Consider the following 12,871-nt stretch of genomic DNA (forward strand, 5'->3'; position numbering starts at 1 on the left):
TGCCAAAAACTATCCTTGAATTTTAAAATATTCACACAGGCTGGAATCAATGTACAATACGTTGAGGAATATTAAGAACTTCATAGAAAATTGAAAAAATTCCCTAGTAAGACAATCATTAGCTCTACTTCCTATAAAATAACTACAAAAGAAAAGAATTAAATATTTTAAAACTTTCTTTTATCGAGCTGATTATATCTTCCTCATACTTTCGAATAATTAATAATAGTTTTTTGTTTCCTTTTGCTAAAAAAAGAAAACAAAGAGGCTGATTTCTCTTAAGCCTGGTTTATGCTTGCCAAGGTCCACGTGACTAAATTGGATTATTTTAGTTCCCACACCTTCCATTGTCCGCTGGGCCTGAATTTCCTTGTATCACACCTAGAACCCTTTGCAGCTGTGGACAGCTCCGTGCGGAAAAAACTCATTTGACAAAGCGACAGCATCTACCGTGAGAGTTGATAAGTATAAGCACCTTGAGACATCCCGTGTCTGTTTGTGTTTCCTCGTTTGTTTGACTGCGTAGTGGATTTTCATGATATTTTTGACCAAAGGTGACCCTCAGTCCAAGGAACAATTAATTAAATTTGGGTAATGATCCACATCATAATCCTGATGCAGGAATTCCTTCAAAGATTCTTTAACCTTATTTGGAGGAACAAACAGTTCTCCCCTAAACCAGAGAGTTACACAAGTGACTATTGACAACTTCAGCACCATATAACAAAATGCATTCAGCCTGACCATCCTATTGATATTTCAGTTCATTATTTTGTTAAGCTCAAATTACTGCAACTAATATAATTTCATTTAAGGAACCTGTAGATATTTAGAAAGAATTTAACCCTGTAACAATTAAAGTTACTAAGTCTGTTGAGGGAATTTTAAGGGGGCAAAACCGCGCCAAGCTGGTTATTCTTAGAGAAAATAGAACTCTAATCATTTTCAATGGGGAGAGGATAAGAATTAACTAAAAATGAAGTAATAACTTTAGAAGAAGCTAATATGCTGTGATGTAAAAATTGTTTTCAAAATTTTCTTTAGCCTAGTACAGAAGGGAAGTGATAATCTGAGATGATTTTCTATAGCCAAAGCAGCCATACGAGACTCTGATTGATTGATTCTATTCATGAGTGATAGAGGCACTGAAAGAATTCATCATCGTCAGTAATCTTCATCATTTGCCTCTAACTCTGATTAAGATAATTCTTGATTTTAACTCATTGTGATTTATATGTGTGATTTATTTTGATTTTGTTTTGATGAAAATCATGGAAACATTTTGCTCCAGATACACCAAGATCAAGTTTTATGCCACTTTTGCTTTGATATAGAAAGACTCAGAACCTGATTGGCTTAAAGGTTCTTTAATTAGTTGGTAATGATAATTGTCAGATTCAAAACGTGTTTTTTTTGCTCAGAGTAGGGTTTTCCGGTGGAGAACGGCCCGGCCTGCCCTGTGACGTCCCCTGCTGTGACTAAATGATTCTTAATTTAGACTGACGGTTGATCCATGATTATCGGTCACATTTAGGAGGCCTCCAGGTGGGAGTGAGAGTAGATGAATTTGGCCTTATTAGATTTATAGGCTTAGGTTACCTAGTCTAAGGTAAATTAAAATAATGTGCACATAGGACTCTAAAACAGCCTTCATTTAATTAGATGAAACCCAAATTGTAGTTAAATGCTGAAACTGTGGTCTTGCGTGACAACATTTGGTCTGAAGTTTTGATTATGATTACTTTTGATCCCTGATTAATGATACATCTCCATGGTGACTGTTGATTGTTTGTTCCATGATTCTATGATGTTGCAAGAAGCAACGTTTAAGGTTTTCTTCTATGATTGATATCCTGGTCATGAGGAGACATTAATGGGTTTGTTAAAAAGTGACATTAAAAACGTCACCTTTTCAGGGGGAATTGTTAGGATAATTATCATTGAAGATGTGTGAGTTTATTACACCCTGGTATGGGCTGCCTGTTGCACATCAGAACTGACGTTTTAATCTAATTAGGACAGTTCCTCTGTCTGGATATACAGTTCTAATCTTAATTTTGTACATGGCAAAGATTTGGAAATGTAATGAGAGTGGTTTCCTTCAGCTAAGAACGAAGTGTAATATTTTGATAAGGCTCCAGCCATGGATGTCTACCCATCTGCTAAGGTGTATGATGTAAAACGTGATGATATGGCAGACTGAAGATATATAAAATGCCTTTTTAATTAATTAATCAGGGCCACTTCCTGAGAGGTGAGCCCAGAGGTGAGCAGCTGCCCTCTGTATATTCTAATCAATCTCTCTGATCTGAGTAAGATTACAATTTCTATCATATTCTGCTGTCATGTCTCCTGGTTATTTAATACATATAAGTTATAAAGTGTTATTTAAAGAGTTTGTCCCGAGTGATCTCTTTTCAGGAAAAAGAACCGGAAAGATAGAGCATCAGGGTGCATACACAGAGCCTATCTTTCACAGGACTCAAAAACATTCAAAAGTATTATGAGCGAAGAAAAAAACACAGGAAAGTTGAGCTATGCCTCTCTCGAAGCCTTGATCTGCTGATCTAACTAGAAAGCAGAGTGTTGAGTGAATGAAGAAGGAGAGAGCAGAACAAGCACCAGAGGCTGCTTATTCATAAAATCATGAAAGGATTAAAAGGCAATTCTTACCAAAGGTAAGAATTTGACAGTGATCCAGATTATGTGCGAGTTTTAGCAATGGCTGTAAGTCACAATAGGAGGCCATAATTTGCTGCTTGCAGAGATCTGTGCACTCTGAGTGCTGTTGTAGTTGTTAACATATTCCCTTTACCTTGTTAGATCCGTCTAAGAGTTACAGTTTAGGGATTGACATAATCCTGAATTTAATATTTGGAAAGTATAACAATTTTGGTGAGTAGTCTGGGACCTACATTATAACATCTAATTATAACATAGATGTGAAAAATATAAAGAATACATATTATAGCACTTTTAATGAGGACATTGTGTCAGTTAGATTTCTCTAAGCATTATTTAACCAAACATGCAGAAGGATCAATTTGCTTTGAAGGAAATACTCATTAACTGGCTGGCTTCCTTAAGGCAACATCTGGCAATCGATAGACTTAATGTAATTTGGGTATTAAATCAATGTCGCACAAGAGTCTTTCTGGGAAAAAAGGAAGGGAAGGCCATTACTTTGATTTTATTAGCAAAAACTAAAAAACAAATGAAAAAAACTCCTGGCTAAATTTGATATAGCAGTGTCCCTCCCAGTGTCTGACCAAGCAGACTGGGCATCAAGTTTTTACCTAAAGTTTAAATCTACCAAATGAAAAACAAAATAAAAATCAAGCTATACTTAAGGATCCTATGCACTTCTATATTTTGAAATGTCATAAAATAGTTTTCCCCCAAAATACCCCATAGAATCCGACCGCACAGAACTTGACCCTCCCCCCACTGAGCCCAGTTCTTGTCTAATTTCAATTTATTGACAGCATGAAAAAAGTTTTTAAGATTTGAACCCAAATGACCCTGTTCTCCGCCCCATACAGCACACCCTATGGCACAGGCTACTGGGCCATACTACTAGAGCAGCAACTTCCAAGAGCTGCAAAGCCTCACAATGTGAAATCCTGTGATACAGTGTAGGCCCCAATGCTAGCTATCACATATGAAAAATCTCTACGTTAATATGGGACATAAAGAGCAAAGATAGAAGGCAAAGAAACAGTAATAAACACTGAAACTTAAAATCCAGTTAATATTAAATTCAATTCAAACCAGTTTATTTCTATAGTGCCAATTAACAACACATGTCATCTCAAGGCACTTTACAGTTCACCAGATCATACAGTCAAATTGATTCAAAGTTTTCTATCTAAGGAAAACCAGTTGATTGCATCGACTCGCTCACTAGAATACAATCCCTTACACTAAGCATGCTTGTAGCAACAGTGCAGAGGAAAAACTCCCTTTTAACAGCAAGAAACCTCCAGCAGAACCAGGCTCAGTGTGAGCGGTCATCTGCCGAGGCCGACTGGGGTTCAAGGGGACAGAAGCAGAGATACAAAAAGAATCAGAGATACAGCTGCCAACTGTAAAAAGCCGCCCAGTCCAGGAAACACGCAGCCAGGCAGATGACTCCCAGGTCAGAAGATGAAGAGAGCACATCCAACCAGACACAGTTAGAGAAACAGGACTACACTGAAAAACAGGCCCAGTGTTCATGGATGCACTGGTCCCTTGGCAGTTTCTTTTAAGGACAGTGGAAAACACTTTGGTTCTTTAAAATGAATTTAGATATTGTATATCATATTGAATATCCAGAAATGTCTGTTTGATGTTAGATCTTTGTGCAGTTTTGAGAAATCCTTTATAACCCTATTTTAAAATAGTTGTGTTAACTTTTGCTTAAGATAAATGAGTTAAAATAAAGAATATTTGTAGATGGTATTCTTTGCCATATATTTTTTATCAAATAAATGAATAAAGATCAGTTATTTAAAATAGAATAAAGAAAAAAAAGTAGTGTTAATAATAGCACTAGCTACATGCTCAATATCTATTTAATGTTGATGAATATTTAAACTCTATTCAGTGAAAGTGAAATCATGATAAATGTATGAAATCCAGGTTGAAACACTTGACTGGCTTTGCGTTAACCTTGGACAGACCTCACTTTTCTCTGTCCAAGATTCTCCCACACTTTTGAAAAGCCTGATATGCCTCTGTGTATATTTACCTTAAAATGGTTTAACATATCTTCAATTCATGTTTCAAGAGTTATGCATTGTTTCTTAATACTTAGACCCACAAGCTGTTTTTTCAAAATGTCAGTACACATGACAAGAGTAGACAGACTGACTCCGGTAAAATCAGGCAGGCCCAAAATTGGTCCTTGAGTGCCACTGTCCTGCAGGTTTTAGAGATTTCTCTACCCCATGGATGCATTTCCTTGATTTCTGATTAACAGACTTTTGCTGGACTTCAATCATCAAATCAGCTGTACTAAAACAGGAAAACCTCTGAAACCTGCAGGACACCGGCCCTCAAGGACAGACTCTGGGCACGTCTATAGTAAATAGTACACCATTTGGTAGTATCTATAAAGTAACACTTTAAGTCCTCTACAACTGTTAAATACAAGCCTAATACAGAAGGAAAGTGACAATCTGAGATGTTTTTTTCAAACCTTTCCCCTAGAACAAGAGATCACGATTACATACAACTTAAAAAAAAAAAAGTAGAAATAATGCATTTGGTAGGAAGCAATCATGGAAAGGGTGCCTCTGACGAGGCAGGAGTGAATGAAACAATGAGTTTACTACCATTCAACCAAAGCTGCTCCAGCATGCATTGAATTTTAATTAAATGCTTTGCAGTGAGATGACTCACTCTTGCTATTTTTAGCTGCAAAGAGGACAGCACAGTTTCCCTTCTGAATTGTGTTTCAGTTCTCTGGATTAAAAAAAAACTGCATAACTTAGGGTTAAGACCCCTGTGATCATGTGAGGGATGTTTATACTGAACACATTTATCTCCCGACTGACCTGTATTCCTATCGAGGATCGAGGGGTTTTCAAGTACTCCTCAGCCTTGGACACCAGAATTGCCTTGTCACAGGTGAGGACGGAACTATGAGAATCTGTGGATGGATGCCTTTTCCCTGCCATGATTCCTGCTGCCTCCATCGCTATGGTCACGGCCTTGGTGCTGTCCAGGCTGTCGGTGGAGTTATAGAGGGCCCTGCCTGGCGTCAGGCTAAGGGTGAGGCCATCGGGGGCCCATAGGCCGTCGTGGGGGTGCCGTCCCTCGTGGTAGGCATCCTGAGTGGACTCGGTGCTGCTTTGGGCGGTGATTGAGATGAGTGGTTTAGACGTGGTGCGAGGCGGTACTGGAGGAGGGGCCTTCTTGTAGCTTGGTGTGTAGGTGATGGCTAAAAACAATATGGGAACACGGTTGTTAAAGGTAATTATCAAATCATTTTACAACAAGCTACACTTTGTAACTAATTATGTGACCTTAATAATGTGATTGGAGCGAACGTAAAAGCAACTGAAAAAACTCAGAAGGCATGTCCAAATTGTAAGCCACTGTGCTAGATATTTTGTAAACCCCTCTTTAGAGATTATTTTTAACAAAAATTTTGAAACAGTCTCAACGTTGATATGCATAGATTTCTACATAAAAATATTAATTGCAGCTTTTCAGTTACAAATGGTATTTCTCCACATTTTACCAAGGGAAATGGAATGAAACCTCCAAGTAAAAGAAAAAGAACCTATTTAAAAGTGACAACTAGCCTGCATCAGATTTGATCCAGAAATATGTTATAGTAGCAGCCATTCAAAATGGCCCTTCTCAGTCAAACGCCAGCCGAATGGCAGCTCATTTCCCTCCAAATCGCAGCTAAATCCCCTCAATCTTCCAGCCACTGGAGTGACACCCTCTCACATATTTTTTTACTCTGACCCCACCCTTTCACTTAATTACAGGGTCTGACCAGGAGATGACGCTTCTCTTTAGATCTTAATGTCCACAAATCAACACAGAAAGAATATTTTAGTACAAATATTACTGTTTAAAAAGGAACTGAGGGGGACCAGCCAAGGGCCCATCAAGGAAAGTGGGGAAATTTTGAATGGCTACGACTGTATGAACGCTTACTTGAATGTAATAGCAAAACACATCTATTTGACAAATGTTAAAGATAAGCTCTACGATTTAAGAAATCTACACTTTACCTTTGCTGTTCAATGGATTTGTGTTTCTGCAACATCATATTTGTTGCATTTACTAAGAAAAAGCAAATGTATGAATCATTATTAAGTTAAACTTTATTTGTGCCCGGTTAATGTACAAACACAGCTTCTTGATGAGTGTTTTGTGTATAACTGGTGTTTTTCTAAAATATGAATGTCCTTTTCTTTATATTTTTGGTACTTCAATACTCTATTAAAGAAAATGAATTGTTGGAAAGATCATAAAGTATTTAATAGTAATAAAAAAGTGCAGGGAGTAAAGAAAAAAAACTAGTATGAAACATTGGGCAAGCATGAAAGATGGTGAAAAATCAGAGAGGCAATAAATAGCACTCATGTCAGGACAATCCTGCCCACAGAAAGCTGACAACTCTTGTCCTCTTATTCCATCCATTTGCTGACAGAAGAAGGATTATTTTTTTAAATGCAAATAAGAGGTTGGAGTTAATCCGAAGAATGATAGTTTGATGAATAGGTTACAAACATATTCTGCAGTTTGACTCATATTCGGGTTGAAAGCCGGAGAGAAGAGCTCTCGCAGTTACATCCTGAAACATTTAGAGCACAAGTGTGCTTCATGCATTTTTGATCAAAGCTTAAAGACTGTGAAGTTTCTTCACTCTTAGCAAAGAAAAATAGCAGGGAAGAAAGAAAAAGGCCCATGAAAGATTATATAGAAGGTTCATTATTTTAATTTATTTAGGATGCAATGAACTCAGTCTTTTTTTTTATTCAGTTTTACAGATGAAAAAAAATCCCTAAAACTATTTTAGTAGTCTAATAAGGTGAAAGACATTGTGGTGCAAACTTAATAGTATTGTAACCTAAAGAGTTTAGCCTGAACACCGTTATTGCAATACCAACAAATTTGGTGAAAAGCAAAGATTATTAATTTTATTTATTTTGCAAATTAACCTTGCATTTATTTACAGTAAAAATAAAAAATTAAAACTAACAAAGTTTGTTCATCCATATTCTAAAGCCAATAGTACAGTCTCTGCTCTCAGTTCTTAAATCACATATTTTAGTGGGTATGTGTTTGAGGGTGTTTGTGCCTTCTTGATGGATTGAGAGAATAAATTTGGGAGTGTAGAGGGATCCAGTGAGGACAGAAATGACCTGTTTTCAGGGCATGATTCAGCAGGACCAAAATAGAGTCATTATGAGCCAGCAAGTAATGCAAAGGGTAGTCATAATTCTTGTGGTCCTTGTTGTAAGGGACAGTACAGCGCAGCATTTAGATGAAGACAGCTTGTCTATGCTTGCTCAGTATCTTGATTTGACCAAATCCCTCTGAACAAAACACAAGGAGATAGAATACACAGTGCTAAGCGATGATGTTCCCTGTGGACTTTACCTTATTTTATTTTATTATGATCCAACTGTAAAACTTTTGTGCTTTTAGGTAAATGTATTATATAGACCAAAAGAAAGAAATATAGCATTTTGAAGTAGAAAGAAAAAATGATAACAGTTTAAAAAACCTTCAGGCATAAAAATCTAAAACGGGTAGCATACAGTACATTTGTAATAACACTGTGGACGTCACTGTAAAACTTTGGAAATCTAAGATATTGATGTTGAATCTATCAAAAGCAATATCTTTCTAATTAAACTAACTGGGTGGGCAGAGAGGGCATCAATCCGAGAAAAAAGGCAATTACATAGGAGCTCAAAGATTCACAGTTTAGGGGGAGGAGAATATGTTGGTTGGACAACTACTAATTGTACTAGTAATCATCGCCTTCTGCTTATCCGGAATAATGTTGTTGGGGCAGGACCCTCAGCAGAGACTCCCAGACTTCCCTCTCCCCAGACACCTCCCCCAGCTCTGCTTGGGGGAGTCCAAGGCACTCCCAGGCCAGCTGAGAGACGTAACCTCTTCAGTGTGGTCTGGGTCATCCCCTGGGCCTCCTCCCGAGGGAGGCGTCCAGGGCTCATGAAAAAGATGTCCGAGCCACCTCAGCTGATTCCTTTCGATGTGGAGGAGAAGTGGCTCTCCTGACCCTATCTCTAAGGGAGTGCCCAGCTCCCTACAGAGAAATCTATTAGTTTTGCACTCCACAAATCTGGGCTTCTATTCTAAGCAATATAGAACACTATATATTTCTCCTAGAAATGTCCTTTAAATGTTTGGAACACTCAGAATAAAAACTCAATCCAATATAACAGAGCATATCGATAAGCTACATACAAATATTTGATGCTGTGTGACAGTCATATAATTTTAATAGGTTTCACACTGCAAAAAATATAAATCTAATTAAATTTTTCTTAAAACAAGTGCATTTCTTCTTGAATTGAGCAGGTAAGTAAGACTCTTTGCCAATGGAACAAGACAATTTACATTTAAAATAAGAAAAAAAGACTACAGTCTCTTATTTCAAATGCATAATATCTAATTTATTTTAAGGGTAAAAATGCTCATTCCATTGGCAGATCATCTTATTTTCCTGCTCATATTTAAGGTAATTACACTTGTTTAAAGCATTTTTACCCATTTTCAGAATGTTTTTGCAGTGCATCATCATGACACATTTCTTAATCCAGTCTAAATTCAATTATTGCTTTTCTCCCCTTTGATTACTAGGAAGACATTTCTTCTGTTTTTTAAATTTGCTTAGCGTCTAGCAACAGGGACAATCACCCTTCCTTAGTAGGGTAACAGCTGCTTTCCCCTCCTCATTCAAGTCACATTTGAGCTACATGAATCCCTCCTGTGCCAGAACACCTTGGCAGCATTTTTTGGACAAAATTAGGAGCCTAGGGCTTCTATTAACATCCATTCTTAGTCATTTCAGAGCTTAAGAGTAATCTAGATAGTTGCTTAAAGTGACTCTTAGTGAAGAGTTTAAAGCAATTTCTATCATATTGAGGAGTTGTGGTTTAACCAGTTGCTATGTTTAAAACTACATTCTAAAAGATGTGATTGGCTGATGCTATAAAAAAGGAAAGAGAAAACCCACCAAAAGGTTTGCAGTCAGAATTCTGCCAAAAGGGCACTTGTACAATAAATATGAGCTGTGTCATGGTTTTGGTTCTGTTTGTTTTCTCTATGAATTTTCATTGGTTTTATTTTTTTATTCTAGTCATTTTTGATTGTATTTGAGTGTTTATGTATTTCTTTTTTACCCTCTGTTGCCCTCTTGTGTCAGTCTCCTTCCCCTGGCTCCCTTCCTATTCCATTCTTTTGTTCACATCTGCTCCCAATCTGCGGATTAGCCTGGTCTTTGTCACATCATTTTTTTTGCCCCTTGTGTGTGTTTTCCCTAATATCTCCTGGATTTTGGTTATTCTGGATTTTGTTTAGGACTTTGCTTCTGGGTTTGATTCCCGGCCAGGGGTCTTTCTGCATGGAGTTTGCATGTTCTCTCTGACCATACATGGGTTCTCTCTGGGTACTCCGGCTTCCTCCCACAGTCCAAAATTGGTTTCTCTAAATTGTCCTTAGGTGTGAGCACAAGAAGGTGCTCTGCTAAGATGAGACAAAACCTGAATTTTTTACTCAACATGTACAAATAGAGTATGCATGTTTAGAGGACTGTGGAAAGACATGGAAACATTTTCACAGACATTCTTTATTTATTATTTCCATTTCAATAGCTGATAAATATCCTGCACATATATAGCGCTGTATGTATGTGTGGTTGTGGTTGATATATTCAGTCACTGACACACACTAACACACTAATGGTGGTGGGCCACGTGGTAGCCACAGCTGCCCTGGGGCCTGAATCAGCAACCCTCTGGTTGCAGGGCAAACTCCTGCATCCGACTCAGCTGTCAACCCTGCATATGCTAAGGGTTTAGCATACTAGTACATTTCTAACAACAGAGATGGGAAGTAACGAAGTACAAATACTTCGTTACTATACTCAAGTAGATTTTTCTGATAATTTTACTTTACTTTACTACTTATTTTTATGGCGACTTTTTACTTCTACTCCTTACATTTTTACACAAATATCTGTACTTTCTACTCCTTACATTTTTAAAAATTGGCTCGTTACTTTAGTTTTGAATCATTTCAATGGAGTTACCGTTATTATTTTTCACGTCATCAATACATAATTCAATCTAATTGGATGGGAATCTACGTTGCATTTGACGCACCACTACAAGATGAATCGACAGATTCGGCGGTATTCATTGGCGGCAAATCATTGCAGCTTGGTGGCGGTGGCGTTAGCATAGTAGCATGGACGACGAGATTATTGAAAATGAACACAAAGGAGATCTAGTCCTATTGGCAGACATCCATTTAAAATGTAGGTAACGGCATGAAAAAAGTGGTTTCTACTTTTACTTTTATACTTTAAGTAAATTTACAAGCCTGTACTTTGTTACTTTTACTTGAGTAAAGAAGTTTAATCAGTACTTCCACTTTTACCAGAGTATTTTTTAACACAAGTATCTGTACTTTTACTCAAGTACGGAAAGTGAGTACTTTTGCCATCTCTGTCTAACAATAATATTCTCCAAACATTGTTGGGATGGATTTGCACAGAGACGAACTGTTCATACATGATAATATATCTATCCAAAAAGCAAGGTTGATAACAATACAGATAAATGAGTTTGCTGTTGAAGAGCTTGACTAGCTGACCAGAATCAGGAATATAAATACACGTAACACTTTTTTGTAAGTAATTTTAAGAACCTATACATCATTTTCCTTCAACTTAAAAAATGAACATCACTTTTTGTTTCTTGGCATCTTAAAATAACACAAAAAACTGTAAAAATTTGTGGTAGAAACTTGAAATAAATGTAAAAAGTTCTAGGACTAAAAATAAAGTACTTATTTTAAACAATATCTTAATGATCTCCTTTTATTATTTTATCTTCAGTAAAAGAGAACACCAACATCTAATAACTGTTCTGTTTAAAATAAGACATAAACATGGGAACTCAAGTACTCAATTTTAGTTAAGACCTCTCCATATCCTACAGTAGCAGCCATTCAAAATGGCCGTTCCCAGTCAAACGGAAGCCAAATGGCAGCAAACTTTCAGCCACTGGAATGACTCCCTCCTCCTAGGCAGGCATATTTTTTAATCTGATTCCACCCTTTAACTGAATTACAGGGTCTGACCAAGAGATGACGCTTCTCTTTAGATCTTAATGTCTACAAATCATGACAGAAAGAATATTTTAGTACAAAGATTGATGTTTAAAAAAAGGAATCTTAGGGGACCAGCCTAGGGCCCATCAAGGAAAGTAGGGACATTATTAATAACTACTACTGTACTGTATCTGGTCTATCTTATAAACCAACACAAGGGTAAGGTTTAAGGCTGGTGGCGGTGCACACACACACACACACCTGCGTTTCTATTTGTTGACGCAAAAGAAATAGAGCTTTTTGTTTCTAAGACAGCTTGGTTTTAAGGACATTCAAATAACCTAGAGGGAGAGTAAAAAGATAGACAGTGGACTGCATTATTGACAAAATCATGAGCACTGCTGACTAAAATAATAAACAAAGTACCTTAAAAAATAGCCAACAGATAAGGCAGAGCCTGGATGAGTCATTGTTTAAGCTATCTTGTCCAATTCCAACGACTGGGGAAAATTTGAAAAGTAACACTGTTTGCAGTAAAACTGCAGTCAATTACGTTGCAAATTATTCTTGCAAAGTTCTTAACTCTTCTAAATTGCTCAAGATGTTCTTTAACAGTTAGAATCTAACTTTTGAACCTTGTCTCAACTAATTTATGATAAACTTAAGTACCACCTTGAAGCTGCACATAGTATAAGCATCTTTATGCTGTTGGTTGATTTGCATCTCACCTTACCCTCTACTCAAGCAAATTCCTTCCCTGTCAAGCAGATAGATCGCTGTGGGAAAATTTGCGAAGGCACAAAACATTCATAGTTTCTTATTTTAGTAATATAGTTAATGTTAGAATTAAACTTAGGAGAACGTGCTGGAAGATGATGCAATCAAAAATCTGTGTGATGACAGAAGGAAAGCACTCAATTAAATCTCTCAGCATTGTATCAGTAAAAAAAAACCAACATGCTTCTTCATGTGTCAAGTGGAGATCAGGTTGTCCCCACATCAAATGACAGCAACAAACCCAGGTGACCCTGGCTATTGCAGGTTGCAATATCAC

General features: G+C 37.1%; 1 protein-coding gene across 1 annotated transcript in view; it reads right to left on the minus strand.

Annotated features, from left to right (window-relative positions):
• LOC119790232 (disks large-associated protein 2-like) overlaps nt 1-12,871 on the minus strand; it is a 53,982-nt gene that overhangs the window by 17,070 nt on the left and 24,041 nt on the right. The window contains exon 4 of the mRNA XM_038295688.1: nt 5,541-5,926. Within this exon, the coding sequence (XP_038151616.1) occupies nt 5,541-5,926 (386 nt within the window). The remainder of the gene's footprint in view (nt 1-5,540; nt 5,927-12,871) is intronic.

Source organism: Cyprinodon tularosa, unplaced genomic scaffold (assembly GCF_016077235.1).
Source record: "Cyprinodon tularosa strain WSP-4 unplaced genomic scaffold, ASM1607723v1 ctg359, whole genome shotgun sequence".
NCBI classification, from domain to species: Eukaryota; Metazoa; Chordata; class Actinopteri; order Cyprinodontiformes; family Cyprinodontidae; genus Cyprinodon; species Cyprinodon tularosa.